Consider the following 23,146-nt stretch of genomic DNA (forward strand, 5'->3'; position numbering starts at 1 on the left):
AGGGTCATTTAACCTGAAACATTGAACTTGTCAAGGGTCAGTCATAATGCCGAGCCTTTAGTTCAAGGTCTGTTGTGGATTTGATTGTAGCTGAAAATATAATACCAATAATTTTGACAGCAAACCAAGCGAGATGCGTGCTAAAGCTGTGAAAGCCACGCTGAGGACAGATATTGACGTATTATTTCCAGGCAGCCATTTGTTGCTCCAAGTCTGCGGGGGCTATGATTACATTTGATTACATCTCCTTCCCCATATCTGTCTCTCTCTTTCTCAGCACCTCCACTGCAGATAAGAAGTAGAGCTAACTGCTCTTACAGCTGCTGTGGTGAAAGCAGGCGATGGAAGACGATTAAGGCCAGTGACAATGAATGGACTTTCCAGAAACCCATTTGAACCAAGAGTTTAGAGTAAACCTTTTATTATAGGCTTATTCCCACACAGCGGTAGGCATATTTTTTTGCTGTGTTTGCAAGGCCCATGGACTATGTAACACGGATGATTTTCCACAAATTGAGGGCTTTTAGGCAGTGGACAGTGATGCAATAAAAGGTTTAAGTGATTAGATCAGCCGTGCTACAGCACTCGAAGCGCGTTTGGGGTGTGTTGGGGGTGTGCTATCCAGCTAAAGAAGCTCAAGGAAGTAATGGACACAGCTACAGTATTGCAGTGTTTTGGTCGAATGCAGCGTCCTTGCCGTCTGATCAGACCCTTCCAGCGTGTACAGTGTCACCCTGAGTCACAGCCACGAGCCTGTCTGTGTATGTATGCTTTTACTGAGATGGATTAAGCACAAAGTTTGCTCGTTCCCTCGTGCCCCATCAGTAGATGAGTGATTAACTGCTTGGGAGATATGATACACATCTCAATAATTAGATGTTTGAAAGCTGCATTTTTGAGCAGCGAATAATGCAGTAAGATTTGGTGCAATATGGTGATTTATGCAAACAATTCACATTTAATAGAAAAAATGCCATGCCTTCTTCACTGGTATTGGTACTGACAGACAGAGAGGTCATGTTTTCTTCACTGGGGCTGACAGGCACAGAGGCCATGCCTCCTTCACTGGTACTGACAGGCACAGAGGCCACGCCTCCTTCACTGGTACTGACAGGCACAGAGGCCACACCTCCTTTATTGTTACTGACCGGCACAGAGGCCACGCCTCCTTTATTGTTACTGACAGACACAGATACCATGACTCCTTCATTGGTACTGACATGCACAGAGGCCACGCCTCCTTTATCATTACTGACAGGCACAGAGGCCACGCCTCCTTTATTGTTACTGACAGGCACAGATACCATGCCTCCTTCATTGTTACTGACAGGCACAGAGGCCACGCCTCCTTTATTATTACTGACAGGCGCAGAGGCCACGCCTCCTTTATTGTTACTGACATGCACAGATACCATGCCTCCTTCATTGGTACTGACAGGCACAGAGGGCACGCCTCCTTTATTGTTACTGACAGGCACAGAGGCCACGCCTCCTTCATTGGTACTGACAGGCACAGAGGCGATGCCTCCTTTATTGTTACTGACAGGCACAGAGGCCACGCCTCCTTCATTGGTACTGACAGGCACAGAGGCCACGCCTCCTTCATTGGTACTGACAGGCACAGAGGCCACACCTCCTTTATTGGTACTGACAGGGACAGAAGAGCTATCATAGTTGGCTCGGACTGACAATCACAGAGACCCCGCCTCTGTCACTGGGACTGACAGGCACAGAGGCCATACCTCCTTCAATGGGACTGACAGACACAGAGATCACTTATGAGTATAAAATAATTGAATAACAGAAATTATATATATATATATATATATATATATATATATATATATATATATATATATATATATATATATGTATATAATATATATTTTAGAACCATTGTTTATTTTCTACTTCCTTTTTCCTAAATGATGCAATTTGTTGTGCGTTAAATAAAAATACCACCATTGTTTTGCTTTTTAAAATCCAATACTGCTTCTGTGGCACTTAGTTAACCCATGTAAGTATCATAATACATGTTGTGCATCTCGAAATTGTCAACTATTGAGATTCAGTCGCCATTGTTCATCACCTGATGCCCAGTGTACAACGTTTTACATCGGTGTAGCAGTGTTATGAATATTGAGTCCAGTGCATTTATAGAGATAAATTGTTCATGGGAGAAGTATGCAAATGAAACTGTTAAAATTACAGATTTTAATAAGACTCTATTAAGAAGTTCCAGTTTAAGTCTAAACCCTAGAGATCTTTTTTACACAATCATAAGCATAAATTGTTTCTTTTACAATATGTCTGTCCTTACTTGCCAGCATTATTGCCCTCAGTCACAATTATCATCACGGCTGATTTGATATCCATTACTTTTGTGTTTGTTTTGTAAATCTCCAAGTCCTGTTGTTCCCACAGGCTGTGTTTTATGTGTGGATGCACTGTTTGCTTTGAGAATAAATGCTGTGTGTGTGTCTCTCACAGTCCCTCGGTTAAACGGCCACTCGAAGGCCGAGCGTGCTAATCGAGACTCAGCCATGGGCTATGACAGCACCTCCATGATGAGCAGCGAGCTGGAGTCTAGCTCCTTCATCGACAGTGAGGAAGATGAGGATGCCAGCAGGTCAGTCTTTCCCAGATGCTCATTTACTCAAGAGCTATAGATTATCATTATGTAATATCTTTAATTAAATTATACCCCAAAACACCATATGTATTAAGTAAGGAATACTTGCTATTATAGAAAAATAATAATTGATGAGATGGTGTGATGCAACCAAGTTACAGTGCGATACCTCCCTCCATCTGACCAATCAGAATCAAGAATTCAACAGCACAGTTGTATAAAAATGTTTCTTGGTTATTTGCATTTGTACTGCAGAGGCTTAACTGCATCTCTCCTTTGCACTGTTGTGCAGATTGAGCAGTTCCACAGAGCAGAGTACTTCTACTCAACTCATGCGCAGGCACAAGCGCCGACGACGGAGACAGAAAGTTGCCAAAATGGACAGGGTGGGTTTCTTAATTAGACGAAAAGCAGAGTTAGTGTAATCGAGCAGTAGTGACATATCATGAGCATTCCAGAAAGGAAACATTAAAAAGGTTTTTTTTGTGTGTCTTCTTATGACAGTCCTCATCATTCAGCAGCATAACAGATTCCACCATGAGCCTCAACATTATCACGGTCACTCTCAACATGGGTAAGCTCTCTTTATGTCCCATCTTTGTACTCATTATCCGAACCATGTCTGTACTACTTGTACTACTAGGTCAAGCTGTTACTGACAACTTTCCATTCCTCTTTCGTACAGAGAAGTATAATTTCCTGGGTATCAGCATCGTGGGGCAGAGTAATGACCGAGGAGATGGAGGCATATACATCGGCTCCATCATGAAAGGTGGTGCTGTAGCAGCTGACGGACGAATTGAGCCTGGAGACATGCTGTTGCAGGTATTGCATCGCTTACACTGTAATTACTGTGCATAAAATACTCTCCTTTAGGGAAAAGGTCATTCATAAATTACATTTACACAATTTCTCTTTTACATCGACGTAATCTGTCAGTCAAGACACGGTTGGATCCTAATGTTATGCACTGGAACTATAAGGCTAATGTTACTACCAGATAAGGGAAGTGGTCTGTATATGACACCCAGTTACCTATAAAAATGGACAAAGGACATCACAGCACTAAAGACAGCAGTAACAGCTGTGTTGATGCCAAATTACTTTCTACCCGAGCACATAGTTTGGTGTCACACTGCATGAGCTTTAGACTTGGGTCAGAGGGGTGCCCCAAAGTTTGAAGGTGGAATTGTGTATTAGAAGTGATTTAAATTATAATGTAGTTACCGTATTCATATATTAAACAGTATGGATTTTTTAAAATAATAAATAATAAGGATGTTGTTAGTTATGTATAAAGCTACAATCTCGTGGACTTTCAAAACCACTGCTAAAGAATAAATAGAGGAAAAGCAAAAGAAAAAATAGGTCCGTACCACTTGATTCTGGTAATAAGGACTCTGGTATTTTAAACTGTTTATATACAAATAGTATTACTGAGCCAAACAAATCTCTTGAAATGAGTGTGTGTTCCATTTTTTACTCTACTAAACTGGTGTCTATAAGCTTTCCTTACTTGTTAGCAACAACAGCATCACAACTAAAGCTAACGAAGCAAACCTCAGACACAAAAATCTCATCCAAGACCTCATACTGTAATCAGTAATGCTTTGTGTAGTTTAAGCTCTAAATGGTCAGAGATATCACTGTCTTGTAAAGGGGCTGTAGTATAACACTTTGTAGGAAGAAAATGTGAAAGTTTCCATGTGTAGACATTTTCAAGCAGCCTGATATTGTGTCATTTTGGCTAGATCTCAGAGGGGACAGTAAAACACGGAATGAAACTAATAAGTGGAATCTTACTTGCATTAAACATTGATTAAGAGAATGAACTTTAACTCTGAAACCTGCAAAGTTATCTGCTTGTCCCACAACGTTACACAACTGCCCAGCCAGGATATATTTGGTGTTAGCTGGAAGTCACTTTTGCATAGATGAAATTTTTCAAATCTGTATAAACGTCAACTGTCTGAGTAGGAAGTTTTACAAGAACAAGACAAGTTCTTTTAATGCTCTATGACAAGTGGCAGTTTCTTTATGATAAGCAGATAGTATGCTACTAATTTATTTAATGAAGAAAAAAGTACACGCAAAACTGTGAGTCATATACAGAGTCATCTAGATATTGTGCTCAACAGTTTTGCATATTGGGCTTTTAGATTACAGCAGTGTCACTAGTCAGAATGAAAGTCAGTTAACTCAAGTATCATATGATGTTCCAGAATGAGGCATTTTAGGCATTTTAGATTGTTGGAGTGAAATTACTTGGTACAAACACAGGGAGTCTTGTTTATATGGTCATTCCACTGCTTGTGTATGTCTGTCCAGTATCCGGCTTCGTGCTATACAGTTGCTCTCCCTTTCCTTCCTGCAGCATGACCTTCTGATCTTGCTTTTCACTAGTCATTCTATGATTGTTGACCAGTGCATATCTCATCCTCTCAGACCTGACCCTGGGTCCTGGTCACGTGTACACAATAGAATTTTTAACATCAGATATCCTGAGTCATCTAGAATCAACCACAGAATTTTATAAAGTGGAGTCACAATGTGAGTTTGATTATTAGTTGTTTTTAGTTGGAACTTGTGGTTTTGACATGAGAGGACAAATGCCTGAGAGTTAAAGTTGAATGAACACTTGTTAGTCAGCTGGAAAGTATGGACAACGAGCATAAACTAGCTAATTCTGAGGCTTACAATGTAGCTTGTTAGGACTTGTCCATTGAGACAATATAAAGACATGTTGATAACAGAAACAAGACAACACTGGTTAATTCTTAAGACTCTGTATGACGAAAATCACACTGAAGTTATGATTCACGTATGTCATATTGAGAAACATCAAAATTGAATCGCATTTCAATGCTATATGAAAATTTTAACCACAAAAATGGGCCATTCATATGAAACCGTTGCAGTTAAAAACGTAGCTCATTAATCATTTTTGAGCTGTGTCTTGCTTTATTGTTCTAAAATGGGAATGAATGACGGTATTTGTGAAAGATTCTGGATGAGACTTTTGATTTGTCATAATTGGAAAGTTTTATGGGATTTTCTTTTTTTCTTGAAAGACTTGAAAGTAACCACAAGATAACAGTTTGAAACCGGACAACACTTGAGATAGCTGTACTACTACATTTCATACAAACTTGCACAGTGGAGCTTATTTAAAAATGCATTTTTAGTTGATGAACATCATGAAGTTTATTACTGAAACAAAGTGGCTTTTGTGCAGGTGAATGATGTGAACTTTGAGAACATGAGTAATGATGATGCTGTAAGAATTCTGCGGGAAATCGTCTCCAAGCCTGGGTGAGCTGTAACACTGAATCTCCTCATCAGTGCACTCTGACTGTCCTTACATTGGCACTCTTACTGACTTCTACTGAATGCGTTTTCCTCAGACCCATAAGTCTCACAGTGGCTAAGTGCTGGGACCCCTCTCCTCGCAGTTACTTCACCATCCCCAGAGGTACAGCATAGCACATTTTCATGATTTAATATCACCACTAAACAGCCCCATTACCGGCAGGAGTCATTTTCTGCTCAATTGTTCCACTGGGATGCAATAATCGAATGTTATGTCTTTATCTTTTATTGCACAGGTTAAGATGCATTGTTATTGGATCTCATAAGTCCAGTTAAGTCCCAAATCATGTTAAAACACCAATTTAAAGACCATTTTCTTGGCTTTTTTCCAGCGGAGCCCGTAAGACCGATCGATCCTGCTGCCTGGATCTCTCACACTACAGCACTGACTGGAACTTATCCACACTACGGTATGCTGCAGTAACACCCTGTGGATTGTGAGTGGTTCATAACTGTTAAAGCTTGAATCATTTTTAATCCTGTTGCTTTACTTCTTATTTCTTAGAGCTGGATGACTTGCCTCTCTCAGCTAGTAAAACTGAGATGGCCACAATAGTGAAGGTTATGCAGCTGCCTGATTCAGGTCTTGAGATCAGAGACCGGATGTGGCTTAAGATCACCATAGCAAATGCTGTCATTGGTGAGTGCGGGAACAGTGTGTGGACGGAAATTACACTTTTTGTTTTTGTGGACTAGAGATGAGCCTTGGAAGTGAGATCCAAAAGCACCCAGTAACAAAATTGCAGGCGAGGGACGTTTTTACTCATGCAGGCGGGGACAGGATGCGAGTATGTAATGTAAGGTAGATCCTGGGACTTCTTAGTAATGTCCAGTTGTTAAGGGAACCACAGACCACACTGTTATTTTCTATTTTTGAATCTACATCTGGATTTCTACAGCTAATCTGTATAGCTGTCTGTTGTTACAGCTGCTGTACAGGTATTGGATCACACCAATGTTTGTGAATTTTTGGGTGATTAAATTCACGTAAATGAGCTCAGCACAGTGATATTTACTGCTACTGAGTTTCTTTTTTCTCTTCTCCTTTCCTTTCGCATTTAAGGGGGTTTCATTTGCATTGCTGGCTTGTAGTCTAAGTGTTGCACATGAAATAAGTTAATCTTGTGTTTAAACAGCTTATTTCTTTATATTTAGGCAACTAGACCAACAAAGCTCATTAGAAAAATATTGAGAATGGGCACAAATAGAAATAATTACAGGAGTGGACAGGATCAGGCAGATTTCTCTGGGCGTGGTCATCTTTGAAAAAGCTCTCTATGCATTTAACTTTATTGCCACTAGGGGGAGTGGTTTGACTGTTTGACTGTCTTAATTATACTTACAAAGTTACACAGTCTGCACTGTAAAAAGCGCTCGTGGTTTAAAATGCATCAGTATGAATAAACGTGTACATTTCGGTGTTTGTATTTGTTAGGTGCTGATGTGGTAGACTGGCTGTATTCACGGGTGGAAGGCTTCAAGGACCGGCGCGACGCCCGAAAATACGCCAGCAGTTTGTTGAAACATGGCTACCTGAGACACACTGTCAATAAGATCACCTTCTCTGAACAGTGCTACTATACATTTGGAGATCTGTGCCAAAGTACATCTGTGTTTCTGTCTAGTGTAGCTTTAGGACTTATTTGCACTGTGGTAGATAATACATATATACCTCATCAATCATTCAGTAACATACACTATTAGAATAGTATTACTATTTTTAATTTTAATATTACTTTTTTTTGGCTTCCAGACATGGCCTCTCTGAACCTGAATGACGGATCTAGTGGTGGTGGTTCAGAGCAAGACACTCTCGCCCCTCTGCCTCCAGCGGGTCCCAACCCATGGCCTGCAGGTGGGCAGCCATACCCATATCCAGGCTACCCGAACCCACCGCCCGGCTTCCCACCTGGATACTCGGAGCCCTGCCACAGTTTCCACAGCGGCAGTGCCGGCAGCCAGCAGAGTGAAGGTAGGACTGTGTGTATGTGTGGCTACTAGGAAAAGGAAAATGAAAGAGAAAAGGAAGTTAACAATTTATTGGGAAGTGGTTAGGGGGACTTGTATGAAAAATAATGTGAGAGTAGTGGAGTAGGGGGAGCCCCTTTCTCTGTCCTGCTAATCTTCTGGTTTTACTTTTGCTTTCGACTTGATAATATGAAATGTGAAATAAAGGAAGTGATTGTTAGAATTCTTTGCATATTTCCAGTATGTTGCCATTTCCTTGTTACTTCAGTAAGAAGGGAGAATAATCAGGGAAATGGAAATTTCAGGACTGTAATAGATAAAGTATTTTTAAATATAGTGTATATAGTGTAATGGGTGTGTTCATAGTTCAAAGTTCATACTTTTGAAATGTATGTTACCTACAGTTACGGTTGTCAGGTAGTCATCTGCTTTTTGTCTTTTTAATTGTTCAGTGTCAGTGCTTCACCTTTAACCCAATTAATCTGGGTATTCCATATCCAGTACAGCCAGTTTTAAAGTGTATGAGTTATCTTGCATTGTCAGGTGGAACTTCCAAGTTGAGATTGCCCCTGAGGTTCTATCTTTTGATTTTTTTAAATGTCTAACTGATTATTACCTCTGGTTTAAGTGCATATAATTATGTGTAAGAAACTTCCTTCTCCAGTCTGTTTTTCTATAAACATAAAAAAAAAATCCTTGCCAAACTTGTTCTACAAATAAGTTCTGGCAAGGGTAATTTATGGAAAGTGCTTGGAGAATTTTTTACAATGGAGGATAAACATGCACATTAATGATTGTTAACCTTTCCCTGAGTGTAAGTAGTGACAATGTACTCCTGATACTTTTTTGTGCATTTGTATGTGGCTGTGTGTACGTTGTGTGTGTTAGAGTTTGAGGATTTGCAGTGCAGGAACAGTTTTGGCCCTGGATGTGTAGGGTGAGTGAGTGGGTGTGGGTGTAAAGTGGGCTTGTGACTTGGCTGCATGGCAGGCGTGCGTATGGTAACTCTGTTGTTCCCTTTGTTTCTGCTGGGCAATGATAGACTGAAGGAGGATTGCTAACAGGACTGGGGGGATCTGGTAAGCCTGCCATCCACCCATCAACCCTGCTTCCTGTCTGCTTTTCTCTCCGTGTGCCTCCACTCCCTGTTCATCCTTTTACCACTCGGTCACGGTGCCATAGTGCAGTCAGCTCATCAGTCCATCTGACCTGGGGTTACAGCTAATCACGTTCTTCCTGTGTGCTGCTCTGCTCTGTTCTCATTTTGGTGTCGCTCATGGTGTGCATGACCAGTGGAACCGAGAAATGCCTTAATTTTCATTAGAAGGTCATTTTCAGTGTGGGTTGACCTTTTTGCCAAAGAGGAACCTTTAGTAGGCATTAGGCAGGGGAGTGATCGAAACAAAAAAAAAATGCTTCATCACTGTCATGTGTTGTCTACTGTACGTGAGTGCAAATGGGTCTGGGGCAGAGGTACTGCTAATATAAACAAGCAGAAAAGTAGATGACTGTGTTAATCTTTAATGACCATTTTAAACCTTATGTTCTGTTCCTTAGTTTTTAATAAATGTATCATTGATGCCATTAATTATATCAATTAATTATATGAATAATATTTATGGAATTAAGTACACAAACTTGACACATGCTTGGTGATCATTGCAGTGGCATTCCAGTATGTGTGTGTATGCAAAGGTGAGAGTGTAAATAAGAGATGGAGTGACCTTGAGTCCTTGGAACCTTGAGGCACTATGTAAATAATACTGATGATGCTGATCATAATAATAATAATAATAATTTGTAGTAGTAGTAGTAGTAGTAGTAATAGTATTATCCCAAGCACATAAATGTTCACTTTTGGTAAAAATTGAAATGGGTCATTTGGCCTGAACAGACCATAAGGTATAAATCCTGAAACTGACTTTAGAAAATGATGGTCTGTGTCTCATGCTCTTTGCTTCAACAAGTTTTTGTTCTCTTTTCTCATCAGGCAGTAGAAGTAGCGGCTCTAACCCCAGCGCAGGTAAAGGAAGAAGGCCCTCTCCTCGAGAAAAGGAGCACAGGTCGACGTGCTGCGTGGGAACAGACTCCGAAATAGTTCCATGGCCTAGCATTCAGGGCCAGAGAGCACCCAGTCAGCTGAGCCATCACAGCCACACCCGCTCCTGCACCAGTCACACCTGCTCCGGGCATAGCCATGCTGCATCCCAGAGGAGCCACAGTGTGTCCCAGCACAGCCACGCCTCGTTTTCCTATAGCCACGCCCCATTCACTCAGCTCGGCTATGCATCCTGTGCGCACAGTGAGAGGAGTCACGCGTCTTCGTACGGCCCCCCAGGCCTGCCTCCTCCGTACTGCCTGGCACGGCTGGCTCCTAGAGCCACCGTGAGCAGCGGTCCTCCTGGAGCTCCGCCCGTGCGCGAGTTAGCAAACGTCCCTCCAGAGCTCACGGCTAGTCGGCAGTCCTTCCAGCACGCCATGGGTAACCCTTGTGAGTTCTTTGTTGATATTATGTGACAGGAACAGTGCCTTTCACTTTTAAAGAGCACAAATCCTCCATACTCCCCTTTGCTCCCTTAAAGTCTTGCTACTGACTATCCCAGCACTGAGAATGTACCCACCATCGTCCCTCAGTGGAGGACACTGAAAAAAAAAAAGCACAGCATTCTGCACTGGCAAAGCTAATAACATGAGTTGAGATGTTAGATGTTAAAATGGCTGCTGTAGAATTGTTTTTGGTCCAGAGCAGAGCTCCAATCCTGTATATTGAGTGAATATACTCTTTGTCAGAGATGGACGGGAAGCCAAAGGTCGCACTTTCAGCTGATCCTTTGTGGCTAATCTGCATTTGGGCAAACCAGCAGGTGATATTCAGATCCCAAGCCAAGTCAATCTAACAAATAAATAATTGCCAAAAAGTGGGAAATGCTGTGTCTGCATTTTACAAACATCTTCAGTGAGTTTGGCACTTAGTGTTAAACCTAGCACACATGACTGCTGAAGTTCATTTGAAGAGTCATTAGTTGTAAATGTTGTCTGGAAGTAATTATACATTTGTCTAAGATTCCTTGTTGTTTGAACTTCAATGTAATCATGATGTCCCACTGACAATCAGTCATGCTCACAGTCTGATGATGTAGGACGTGTGGTTAAATGACTTCACTGCAATTCTGCCAAACTGCTCGAACACTACCACACAGTTATATCTTTTTCCTCCCTGACACAATGACCTAATGTCAGATTAATTCCGTGTATTTTAAGTCCATATGTGCAATAAAGCATTGCTCAGACACTCTGTAATATCCTGCCAGTGGCCTCCGTTAAGGCCAAGTTTAATGAAGTCAACACCGTTACCAAATTCCATTGGCAGACATTAAGCTGTGTTTCACATTTTATTTCACAAAGGTAAGATTGTTTTGACTTGAATGAAAAGACTTGTTTTGTGGTGACATTTTCTGGTAAAGTGGTGAAATCTAAAAGTAGTTTTAAAACGTTCCCCTGCTTAACCCATTTACCCAGGTCTCAATGGGAAATAGCAACAGCGTAATTTTAACTCTTGAAGCACTTTTAACAACGTACCTTTTTGGCCCTTTAGTATAAAACACTGTTCGTAACGGAAGCTATTTACTTTATTTCTTCAAGTAAAGAGGAATAACAAATTGTACATAATGGAAAAAATATATATTATATATAATTGAAAAAGAATAAATAAAATATATGGGTTAAGATGTGGTCTGAGATTGATTTTGGTGTGGTTTTCAGTGTACTAAAGTCATTCAATCAGGTTTTCTGAGCAGCTCTGAAAAAATAGTAGGCACTCATTTCCATACCTGGAAAATCGGACAGTGTTTTAGAAAAAAAAATAAAAAATATTCTTCTGTCAAAGTAATATTTTGAAATCTGTTGTTTTAGACAGTTCCTTATTCTCTCCACTAACCATGTAAACAGCCGTTATAATGTATATCATGTTTCATATTTTTCCTTTTAATGATGTGGCTAACTAATAAAGCATGATAGGGAGTGCCGTAATAGGAAAATAATCAGCAATGGGGCTGTGTGATGCTGTTACCAAGCCAAAATTGATTATTTTCCAATAACATTACATCCTAAAGTTTTTTATTGCACAGCGCTTTGTCAACGCTAACATTTTTTGCTTTATTAAAGAATGACACATTGTACTTTTAATGATGAGGAGCATCCGCAAAACATGTTAGTTACGTTATAAACAGTTGTTCCATGACCAGCCTCTTTTTTCTGGCTGATGCAGCTTGTAATGTTACAGAGAAAGTCCTCTGTCCCTTGTCCAAAAGATGAAAGGAACAGCTTTACCTCTGACTGTAACAAAGCAGTCATACTGCAGACTCCTTTATCCTTACAGAAAGCTTCACTATGTAATAAAGCTTCACATAATTACACTTTTTTAAAATCCGTTTATGTGGAGCTGTCAAACGAGCTGTCAGAGCTCATCAACACCTACTAACCAATCAGATTTGAGAATTCAACAACACTGTGGTATAACGATCTGTAAAATATAGCAAGGAAACATAGAAAGCGTGGAAAGTTTCAAAAAAAAAGTGTAAAAAAGATCTTTTTTTCATTAGGAAAGAGGAAGAATCCTGTAAAGGGTTTATACATAAAACTCCTCTGTGATAATCATAAGATGGAGTGCTTTCCAGCACTGTTTAGTCTCAGTTAAGATAGTCTTAACAGATAATAGTTTCAAAGTTTAAAGTCTTCCAGTAAAATATGCTAATATTAGCTTTGGGTGTCTTCACAGAAATTCAGTGTAAGAATGTGAATCAGCAGTTAGCCGTCCCTTCATTTCTTTCTAATGCCAAGCATTACCCACTGCTTTTAACACTTTCTGGAAAGTGTGTGTGTGTGTGTGTGTGGGTGGGTGGGTATGTGTGTGTGTGTGTGTGTGTGTGTGTGATTTGCATCTGCTGGTGTGGACCTTGCTCTTCTGTCACTAACCCAGGGAAGAAGGAAATGAATTGTCACAGTTGTAACATTTTTAAGTTGTACCAGTTTTTCTCAGCCAGCCTGTAAAGATATGGTGATAGTTTGTGTATATTACGAAGTAGTGACGAACTGAACAGAAGTACTGGTGAATGTGTTCAAGGTATAGTTTTGATATGACGTGTAATGAGTAAACACGCAAATATCAGAAGAGTTGTAAAAGTGTGACTCTCTCAAATGACTTGTCAGACACACACCTTCTGATGATGCAGCGTGGCGTGGGCTTATGATGTCACTGACGTCATAGTGATCTCACATGCAGCATGAATGTCAGCGTCGGTGTCAGAGTGGGTGTGTAGGTTTGTAGTGTGAGCACAGAAGGTGTTGAGCTGCGAGAGCTGAATGTGAGCTCTTTCACATGGCGAATTAAATTAAGTAGTGAATTAAATGCTACGTTACACAGCAGATTCTGGACCATACACACTTAAATTTATAATGAATGTCTCAAGAGCAAATGTTTTGAAAACTTATAGCACAATAACCCCATATCTTATTTAATCATCTTCAAATGAGGTGTGTATAGCCTTTGCTCTTCCATATTTAACGTCATAAAGGTCAAGATATAAAGAGGTAGCAGGAGAAAAATCTGAAAGTTCTAAAATACGTGTTAGCTAACATTAGGCTAAACCAGTAGCTAATGTCACTAGCAAGTTAGCTAACCTTTGGTCAATGATTAAGTCATTAAAATAAGTAGTCACTAACTCACTATGTTGGCTAACATTAAGCTAACCATTACATCGTGTATAGCAGTAGCCAATTTTGCCATCTATTGTGTGATAGAGAGAGGGAGCTACAGAGTGTGAACTGTTGTGTTTAGATTCGGTACAAATAGTATGCATTTGTTTAGCCAGATGCAAATAGCGTCTTTCTTTTGCTTTCATTTTCACCAGATAACACGCTTATGCAGCGTGGATAAGTCCCTGATTGTTTACGAATTAAAGCTGTGCTTTGACTCATTACCAGCTGACCTTTCTAACCTTCCAGCCTGGACACTCTGGTAATTACCAAACTGATTTAGGTGCTCAGCTTTAAAATGAAAGGAAGGATGACAGGATGACACAGCATGTTTCTTCCTTAATAACAAACTCTTCATAAACAATGAGAAAATTCCCTTTATGAGACATGGCTAGATCATGTGTACTAAAAACAACTGTAAATTTTAAATGATTAACTCGAGGCTCATGTCAAAACATTCATCTGGAAAGTCTGGGCCAAGTTTCTCAACTCAGATAAAGCCACTGAGATGATATCTTGTCGGAAAATACTTGTGTGTATTAGTGTCAGAATGTCAGATAGCTGACATGTTGAAACATGCCTGAGCTTTTTTATACTACGTGTTACAGTAAGAGTTTTGCATATATATCACTGTCCATCTGCCATAGATTGTAGTGTTTCCTGTTAACAACCTTCTAAAGTACATGAGTATAATAGATTAGATTCAGCTTTATTGTCATTATGCAGAGTACAAGTACAGAGCCAATGAAATGCAGTTTTTCGCATATCCCAGCTTACTAGGATGCCTTTAGGATCAGAAACTGACTGGTTAATAAGTTCCACAAAGATTGAGGTTTTACTTATTTAAATGCTGTTCTGTATCATTTTGTTTGGTGTGTGCCAATAACAGCGATTAAACTGTAATAAAAGTTTCAAAAGGTGTTGAAGTTTTTGACTACAGTCCAGTTTGGGTGAGCCTGTGCTCGTTGTAGCCTCAGATTCATGTTCTTGGCTGCCAGTAGTGGAACCTGATGTGGTTGTCTGCTGTTGTAGCCCATTTCCCCTTGACGTATGACATATTGTGTGTTCTGAGATGCTCTTCTGCCCACCACGGTTGTAAACAGTGACCATTTGAGTTACCATAGCATTCTTGTCATCAAGTCTGACCTCTCTCATTAACTAGGTGTCTCCACCCGCAGAACTGCTGCTCACTGGATGTTTTTGTTTTGCACACCATAATGGTCAACAACCATGGCACGGTCAAAGTCACTGAAATTACATTTTCTCCGATTTGATGTGAACTTTTACTGTGAACATTACATGTTTGATGTGTACTTTAACTAGCTTTTTACAGTAAGATCATCTGGCTCCCAGTGTGTCTGGATGTTTGAATGGTATCAGATTTATTTTTCCTGCAAGCCCTGTCCATAGCACAAGAAATATTGTAACCTACTCACCAACTGTCTGCATTTCATTCACTGGAGAAATGACTCTAGTGCAAAAAAAAAAAAGACAATGATTACTGCTATGCCTGACGTTTTTCACTATTGCTAACTGAAGACAACAGCAATGTCATGAGGAAGACTATAGCAATCATAAAAATGTGGCAGTACCGTCAGTAAATATCTAATAAACATGGTTATAATAAACCATGGTAGTGTCATGGTTCAGAGTTTGATTGCCATAGTTACCATAGTTTTTTTTTTTTTTTTCATTGTCATGTTTGTGTTGCTCATTAGGGATCCATCTCTATGACAAATAAAATTGATATATATATAATATATATATATATATATATATATATATATATATATATATATATATATATATATATATATATATATATGTATATATATAAATATATAATATATATATATATATATATATATAAACAATGAAGACAGTCAGTTCCCAGAAAAGAGAAAAAACACAACACAAAGTTTTAAATATTTGATGTCGGCAAGTTCATGTGAACTTTAACACTAAAAAGACCAAGAGTGCTTTCTTTAAATGTGATTTGATTCAGAATCGTGAAGCAGACAGAAGCACTGATTTGTGTAGTGATTGATTAAAAATGAAAATGTTGCAAGCTACAGTAGGTTTAAGGAAGTACTTCTTACGTTCCAACAAGACTCTGACATGCCATTTCTTTCTTGTAATGTCATGTATGCATGTATTTTGTCTCTGCCAACCACTTACACAAGAGTCACAAGTAAGCCTGGCCTGGTTCTGCAACTAAATTCTCTTCTTTTTTTGGCTTTTTTTTCCCAGACACTTTCTGCATTTCAGTGCTGTTCTGTTTTTGAACCATTTTGAATATAATTATCTATATTTCAGGGTTGTGCAGCTGGGAACTGAGTTTTAAAGAAGTTGTCGTGGGAACAAATGGTATGAGAATGTCCAGAAAGATTACTGAGCCCCCTTTTAAACCCACTTGAGTCAACTGAGGTCATTTGCAGCTAGTTCCTTTTTTTGTTCACTTTAATAAGACTTATACACATAAGAGAATGGTTCAGTTGAAATGAATCTATGAAGTAGGACTGATGTTTTCTGTGTTGACTTGGACTTCTCTCAGACTTATTGGCATTTGTACTTTGATTTTGTCTTGGGCATTCGTCTCTCTCAATATGGTCTTGGTCTCAACCAAGAGTTTGTAAAAAATAATATCCGTTATATTTTCTTTTTGCATGCACAAACTTTGACAAGAAGTAATTCTTTCTTCAAGGAAAGAATGGTAGCTCAGTGGTTAAAACATTGGACTACTGAGTAGAAGGTTGTGAGTTTGCACTGCTGGGCTGTTGAGCAAGGCCCTGAACCCTCAACTGCTCAGTTGTATAAAATGAGATAAATGTAAGTCGCTCTTGGACAAGAATGTCTGCCAAATGCTGTAAAACGTAAATGGAAACATAGCCTAATCATTGATGCAATGAATGAAGCTGCTATAGTTGAAGTAAAAGCTTGGCCTCAAAAAGGATCTGATGGTTTTTGGTCTTGATCATTATTCAGTCTCACTTTCATTTGAATTACATCTCGACTTGACCTGGACCTCCTTAAGACTCAGATCTTGATCTTGACTGGTCCAGGTCTTGGACTTGACAGTGGTGATCTTGACTACAGTCCTACTATGAAGTGACCAATATGGTAGGTGTTTCTCATAAATAATGACCAATACATGTAGGTACAGGGTAGGAGTAGCTATTAAACTGGCTACTCAGTGGAGATTTCTAGGCACTTGCTCAGTTGCTGAGCACTTGCTTTATCACTGTATCAGGGTTGTGTTGAAACTGCATGCTACTGACTGATCAGGACTTTTCTGCCTGTTTGTGGCTCACAGTATAAAAGTATTTGAGACAACCACATATTGCTAATCTGTTATAAGTAATATGTAAAATAACAAACTACAACGCAGAACCTGAATATGTTTTAAAGGAAAATAATACAGATTTTTAAAAATTTATTCATTTTTTAAATGCAGTTGCTATTTTGTCTTCAGAAACGTTACACGATAACAAAGACGAGAAAAACAGGTAATGTTATTATATTTTTTGTAATATATATATATTTATATATATATATATATATATATATATATATATATATATATGTGTGTGTGTGCGTGTGTGTGTGTGTGTGTACATGAATACATGAATATATATGAATTACATTCTGTGTACTACGCTAGTTACTGTAGGTTTTTATGACGGGGTTGCCAGTCAGTATCACTTTCGGTTTGAGTTAAATCGTTGGTGAGCATGATTTCATTGCTTAGTAAAATAAAAACTAATGCTGATGAAAAAAACCATCGAAATATAAAGGGATACAGTGAACTAAGATTGTAATTGAATGAACACATGGATATTTCAAGCATCTAATGCTTAAACGCAATCTATTTTGACAGATAGTGAAAATTTCTACATCAGCAGCAGCTTGATTTTGCATTTTGATTATTAATCATTACTGTGATTATTTGTGATTAAGATAATTCCTAATTTCATGTATTACTGATTCTATAACAATCCACATCGATGGTTTAGAATAAAAGTCTCTAAAATATTTAGTGCTCTTTTGTCGAGTGAGTTAAAACCCTTAAGCCACGCCCCCTCGGTTTAAAAGGCATTTCTATCCCCCAGCTGCTTCACTCATCATCATACTCTGAGCTGCGCGGGTCTGTCACCTTCTGTCTCACCCTGAACTCACAAGTAAGAGAATAATCTAGCACTTCCATGTTTAACAATAAGACTATAATAAGACTTGATTTTATACTGTAAACTTTTGTAAGTAAATACATATTCTGGTTTCTATTATTTATTCCATTTCTACTGAATGGGACTGTTGGACAGTTGTTCTTTTTATTCATTCATTTAGATATTTTATTATTTATTATTTATGCAAATCATTGATTTAAAATTAGTAATGGATGTAAAAAAAAAAAAAAAAAAAAAGTATCTCAACTTTCTTTTTTCTTGTCAATTTTCTCAATGTTTTTTGAATGTCCCCATTTTCCTGTGAAAATGAGCCAAGTGTAAACGTGTGTTGAGTTTGGGGGCAGTCATTAGTTTGTTAAGGTGAGTTATATCCTCTAAAGGTTTTAAGTGCAATACTTTTCTTCGCAGACATGCGTCTCATCCAGCTGAGACTGTGTCATGTCCTACTCATCACCACTACTATTTTATACACAACTGAGGGAGTAAAAGAAGGATGTGCAGACTGGAGACTGCATGAAACTGATGAAGTCTGCTGTACAAAATGCAACCCAGGTAAGTCTGATACTAATGCCTGAAGAACCTTCTTTAGCAGTTGCACTATAAACCCTGTGGCCATTCATTATTTCAAATAAATAAATAAATAAATAAATAAATAAATTTTACAGTGACTGTAGGATCAGTGATCTCTAATTGTGTTGAAACTTTTTTGCTATATTGAGCTAACAACATGCTGAACATAAATCATTGTGAATGTTTGTAGCCTAATAAGCTAATGGAGCCTGATTTTGGCAAAATCTAACACAGTTCACAGTGCTGACAGTATTTCTGTTTATCAGCAGAGGATTGGAAAAGGAAGTGCCATAAAGGGTCAATGCTTTTTAATTCAATTCTTTTGGCTTTTGGACAGTATGTGTGATAAAGTGTGTATCAGGCTGTACTACAGATCAGGTGTGCACTACATTACTATGAGCATATTATGAGTGTGTGTGTGTGTGTGTGTGTGTGTGTGTGTGTGTGTGTGTGTGTGTGCATGGTTTCAGGGAACCGCTTGGTGGTGCAATGTGGACAAGACAGAACTAAACTCTGTACACCATGTGAATCTAATACTTACACAGATCTTCCAGCGTCATTGTACTGCAAAAGATGCACTCAGTGTGTAGGTACGATGAATAAGCACATATTCTGAGCAAGTCAATTACAGAGATTATTATTACCAAATTCTGTTTTACATCACATTAATACAACATTTACAACTGTAGGAACAGAAAAAAAACTCATTTGTGATTAATGTGAGCTTGTTCATGCTCCTTCTTCCAGATCCAATGGTTCAGCTGAAACCCTGCAATGCCAGCGCAGACACTGTGTGTGGATGCAAACCTGGGTTTCGCTGTGGAGATCAGCAGTGTACCTTCTGTGTTGAAGAGTGCAAAAAGGGTCAAGAGCCAACAGAAGATTGTAAGAATCCCATGTAGTAATGCTTTTGGACTCATCCTATTTGCATTATAGACCACACGCGTACACTCACCTGGTGGAATTTCCAGTAGTACTGCTGTGATTTCACTTTTCTCTCTTTTTGAACCCACATATTTCAAACTTAATCAAAAGACATTTCATTTTAATATATGATACTATGTTGTGTATGAAATGTGGTATTTTTTTTTTTTTTTTTTTTGCATATGAATAGGGACTTGTAGAAAATGCCCAGAGGGAACATTTAATGATAAAATCCACAGCACTTGTAAATCATGGACAAAAAGGTAGATCTTAATTACAATACATTTAGTCACTTTTTTCCCAAATAAAATGGGATAAACATAATTTGGGCTAATTTCTTTCCTTTGTTGTATCTAGTTGTCCTGAAGGAGAACACATTATTAGCAGCGGTAATGAAACCAGTGACATTAATTGCAGCAGGACACAAGCGACCACTCATTTAGCCACAAAAGGTAAGAGAAACAGTCCTGAATACTGAATCAATGTGTATTGGACGTTATACCAGAGCGCTGTTGAATACTCAAATCTGATTGGTCAGAACGTGTTGATTCATTTTCTATAACAGCAGCTCTGGCAATAGTTCCAACTGCAAAGCAAATCACAGGTTTATATTAAAGCACTTGTTTTAATACATTTTCATTTCTGTAGTAACAACTTTCACAGGGACTTGTATGGTAGACGCTTCAAATAAACAGATTAAAGTTGCATAATTGTTATTATTACCAAATCACTGTGGTATAATATCTACTAATGTATAGTATATATTGTGGCTATACAGTGAATGCTATAGTGTTTGACTTTGTATATTGCAGAAGTCACCACGCTGAAAACCACAGAGAGAACATAGACGCTAAGAGCGAATTATAGATAGAATGATATATACATACACTATGTAGCCAAAAGTATGTGAACACCTGACCATCACAGCCATATGTGGTTCTTTCCTAAACTGTTGCCACAGCATTGCACACAATTATCTAGAATGTCTTGGTATGCTGTAGCCTTACAGTTTCCCTTCACGGAACTAAGAGGCCCAAACATGCAATGAAGACATGGTGTTGGAGTGGAAGAACTTGAGTGGCCTGCACAGAGCCCTGACCTCAACCCCACTGAACATCTCTGGGATGAACTGGAACGCTGACTGCACCCCAGGCCTCCTCGGCCAACATCAGTGCCTGACCTCACTAATGCTCGTGTGGATGAATGAGCACAAATTCCCACATCCGCACTCCAAAATCTAGTGGAAAGCCTTCCCAGAAGAGTGGAGGTTATTATAACAGCATAGGGCGACTAAATCTTAAATGGGATATTCAATAAGCACATGGGTCAGGTGTCCACATACTTTTGGCCATATAGTGTATAGACTAATACATAGTTATTATTACTATAAGTATGAATCCTGATAATAGGAATACTAATGCTTATTTTTTTCTTCCCAGATATCTTTATATATCCACTAATCGGAATCTTTGGTGGCAGTTCTGCAATCATGATCATTCTCATTTTATCGCTGTGGCTCACCTATAAAAGAACAAAAACCAAGAGCAAGGATGCAAAGCCGCATACTCCATCTCAAGGTAGGATTACAGTTCCTACAACAAGCATTTGCAAAAACAAAGTAACCAATATTTGTAAATCTTTCTTGACATACCTGTTCTGACTCTACCAGATACACTGGTCATACACTGGCTACTCTGACACCTGGCTGGATATTTTGTAATATGTCTTGGACTGTTGTCTTATTACAGGATATATTTAATTATAAACTCCATGGAATTCATTTTATTTGGCAAAAAACAAATCTTTATCTCCATTTAAAGCACAAGAGCAGTACAAAGTTTTGTGCCCAGCTGTACTTCATACTTCTTACCTCTCAGCAATAACCATGACATCACTTCATTCAGTGTTTAAACTGGCAGTGTTTGTTCATTTTTGCCCCTCTGCTCTGTTTTCAGGAGAACTCACTATTATGATGGTGGAGCATGATGAAGCCTGCAGCTTCCATCAGCCGGAGCAGGAGCAAGGTGGCAGCTCTGAGTCCATCAACACGCAAGACTCGAAAACAAAACTCATAGTGTGAGCTCTGGATTACTTTGTGCAGTCTTTCCTCATGCTGAACTCATGGGATATTAAACTTGGTGTTGTGCATGTTTTATACACCAAGATCCTCTCTTTGGTGCAGTCTTGAGATGGAGTTTTGGACAGAGAGACAGGTGAATTTCTTGGCATACTATTTACATATGAAAGGACATGTCCTAAATAAGACCTATTTAAAATAAAAATAGTAGGATAACATGCCAAATGTTAGCATGAGATATTTTGTGCAAAATAAAGCAGCTAGAGAGAGACAGACTTGCTTGCTGCTTGGTCACGTAGGAGTCTAAATGTGAACCCTTGACACTTCTTATAGATGTGGGCGTCTCCTACATGTTACTGCGTCACACTTGTAAGTCACAGACTTCTTGAAATACCCTGGTGGGCTTCCCCCGGTTTCCTGCTACAAATGGCACTATTTTAAATGTCTCGTTTTAGAGACTTGGACATGCTTCAGGGGGAAGATGATTGAAAACATTTTTTAAAATCGCAAAACTTCCTGGCACTGGCAAAAACCTTCTAATCATCTTCTGAGAAGATGATTTTGCAAGCACCTCTTATGAAATTTCACAGCACTAAACCATGTGTAAACGGCAATAATTAGACAGCTGTAAATATGATCTTTTAAGATTGTGTAATATGCAAAGGGAATTTCACAACTTTCTGGAACAAGACCCAGGGACGCTCAAGGGAATGTGTTGCTGGTCAGGTTTCCCCTGACAGGATTTGTGTGGTGTAGATCAGCAAGAAGCACTGGAGCAAAAGAGGATTTGGGAGAAATTAAACCAACCAAAATACCTCTGCTTTTTTTTAATTTTTATTTTTTAATTTTTAAAAAAGCTTTCAATAGCAAAGTTTGATACATCCCAAACCAAGAAAGTGAAACTGAACCCGATACTAAGCCTGTTACGTAATATTTAGTGTTCCCAGTGACTCAAAGGACTCTAAAGAATGAGGGTGACTCATATGCCATGACAATGCTCAATATCCAACATTTAATCTCTATTAACCAGTTGACATACAAGAACACCACTTACCTTTGGTATGTATGTGCCTGTGGTTCACTTGAGCTTAAATTCTTTCATTGACTTCCCTTTTCATTGGCACCCTGGAATGATCTCAGTTCTCTTCAGGGTAGTTTCTTTTGAGAAAATCCACCCACACCTGGCATTTTTGCACAACATAGATTGGCTAATTTCAGATGACATTTAGAGTTTTTCCTTCACCTGAGCTTATCTCTAGTAGGAAGGATATCAAGCCATCTAGCAGCAAAGACAGTCAGTTAGGAATCCCCCCAGTGAATGATTTGCTGAGAATGTTAACAGGAATGTGACACCTGAGTGGATCTGTTCTCTCAGAAAGGACACAACCAGCTCCAGGATAACGGGTCATGCTCCAACACACTTATTAGTTACAGTTACAGTAATAATATCATGTAAAAATCATACCCATGTTGAAGTTTTTTGACATTTTACACTGTGCCAATGCTACAGTTTGTTAACCATATGTGCAGTATTATATTTCTGTCAAATAAAAATGTTTATAAAAATAGATTTCTTCTTTTTTAACTGCATTTGAATGCAAGGAGTGCATCCTGTTAACAACTTTACATTTGTAACAGAAAGAATATTTTTACATTACTATTTACATC

The 23,146-nt window shown here is 38.8% G+C and overlaps 2 protein-coding genes across 3 annotated transcripts in view; both read left to right on the plus strand.

Moving 5' to 3' along the window:
* Positions 1-16,300, plus strand: part of dvl1a (dishevelled segment polarity protein 1a) — a 42,122-nt gene extending 25,822 nt beyond the window's left edge. Inside the window, exons 5-16 of one of the 2 annotated variants that reach the window (XM_053240579.1) lie at positions 2,491-2,629; positions 2,925-3,018; positions 3,137-3,206; positions 3,318-3,457; positions 5,868-5,944; positions 6,037-6,104; positions 6,334-6,411; positions 6,507-6,641; positions 7,437-7,604; positions 7,755-7,973; positions 9,960-10,460; positions 16,040-16,300. In XM_053240579.1, the coding sequence (XP_053096554.1) occupies positions 2,491-2,629; positions 2,925-3,018; positions 3,137-3,206; positions 3,318-3,457; positions 5,868-5,944; positions 6,037-6,104; positions 6,334-6,411; positions 6,507-6,641; positions 7,437-7,604; positions 7,755-7,973; positions 9,960-10,460; positions 16,040-16,140 (1,790 nt within the window). In that variant the 3' untranslated portion in view covers positions 16,141-16,300. Of the gene's footprint in view, positions 1-2,490; positions 2,630-2,924; positions 3,019-3,136; positions 3,207-3,317; positions 3,458-5,867; positions 5,945-6,036; positions 6,105-6,333; positions 6,412-6,506; positions 6,642-7,436; positions 7,605-7,754; positions 7,974-9,959; positions 15,252-16,039 lie in introns of those variants that run through there. The other variant, XM_026920746.3, reaches the window with a different exon arrangement.
* Positions 16,301-16,436: 136 nt separating this feature from the next.
* Positions 16,437-23,046, plus strand: tnfrsf9a (tumor necrosis factor receptor superfamily, member 9a). Its single transcript, XM_026921146.3, has 10 exons — positions 16,437-16,843; positions 17,196-17,229; positions 17,833-17,901; positions 18,316-18,459; positions 18,948-19,067; positions 19,225-19,362; positions 19,592-19,664; positions 19,759-19,853; positions 20,841-20,978; positions 21,357-23,046. The coding sequence occupies exons 4-10, from the start codon at positions 18,318-18,320 to the stop codon at positions 21,479-21,481; spliced, it is 831 nt and encodes a 276-aa protein (XP_026776947.3). The 5' UTR covers positions 16,437-16,843; positions 17,196-17,229; positions 17,833-17,901; positions 18,316-18,317; the 3' UTR covers positions 21,482-23,046.
* The last annotated feature ends 100 nt before the right edge of the window (positions 23,047-23,146 follow it).

This window comes from Pangasianodon hypophthalmus, chromosome 16, assembly GCF_027358585.1.
Source record: "Pangasianodon hypophthalmus isolate fPanHyp1 chromosome 16, fPanHyp1.pri, whole genome shotgun sequence".
In the NCBI taxonomy this organism is placed as follows: Eukaryota; Metazoa; Chordata; class Actinopteri; order Siluriformes; family Pangasiidae; genus Pangasianodon; species Pangasianodon hypophthalmus.

Excerpts from the sequence above, each read along its gene's own strand:
- tnfrsf9a (XM_026921146.3), top strand. The coding sequence starts at position 18,318 with ATGCGTCTCATCCAGCTGAGACTGTGTCATGTCCTACTCATCACCACT. Across the intron at positions 18,460-18,947 it reads CTGTACAAAATGCAACCCAG|GGAACCGCTTGGTGGTGCAA; the intron begins GTAAGTCTGATA and ends GCATGGTTTCAG. Across the intron at positions 19,363-19,591 it reads TCAAGAGCCAACAGAAGATT|GGACTTGTAGAAAATGCCCA; the intron begins GTAAGAATCCCA and ends GCATATGAATAG.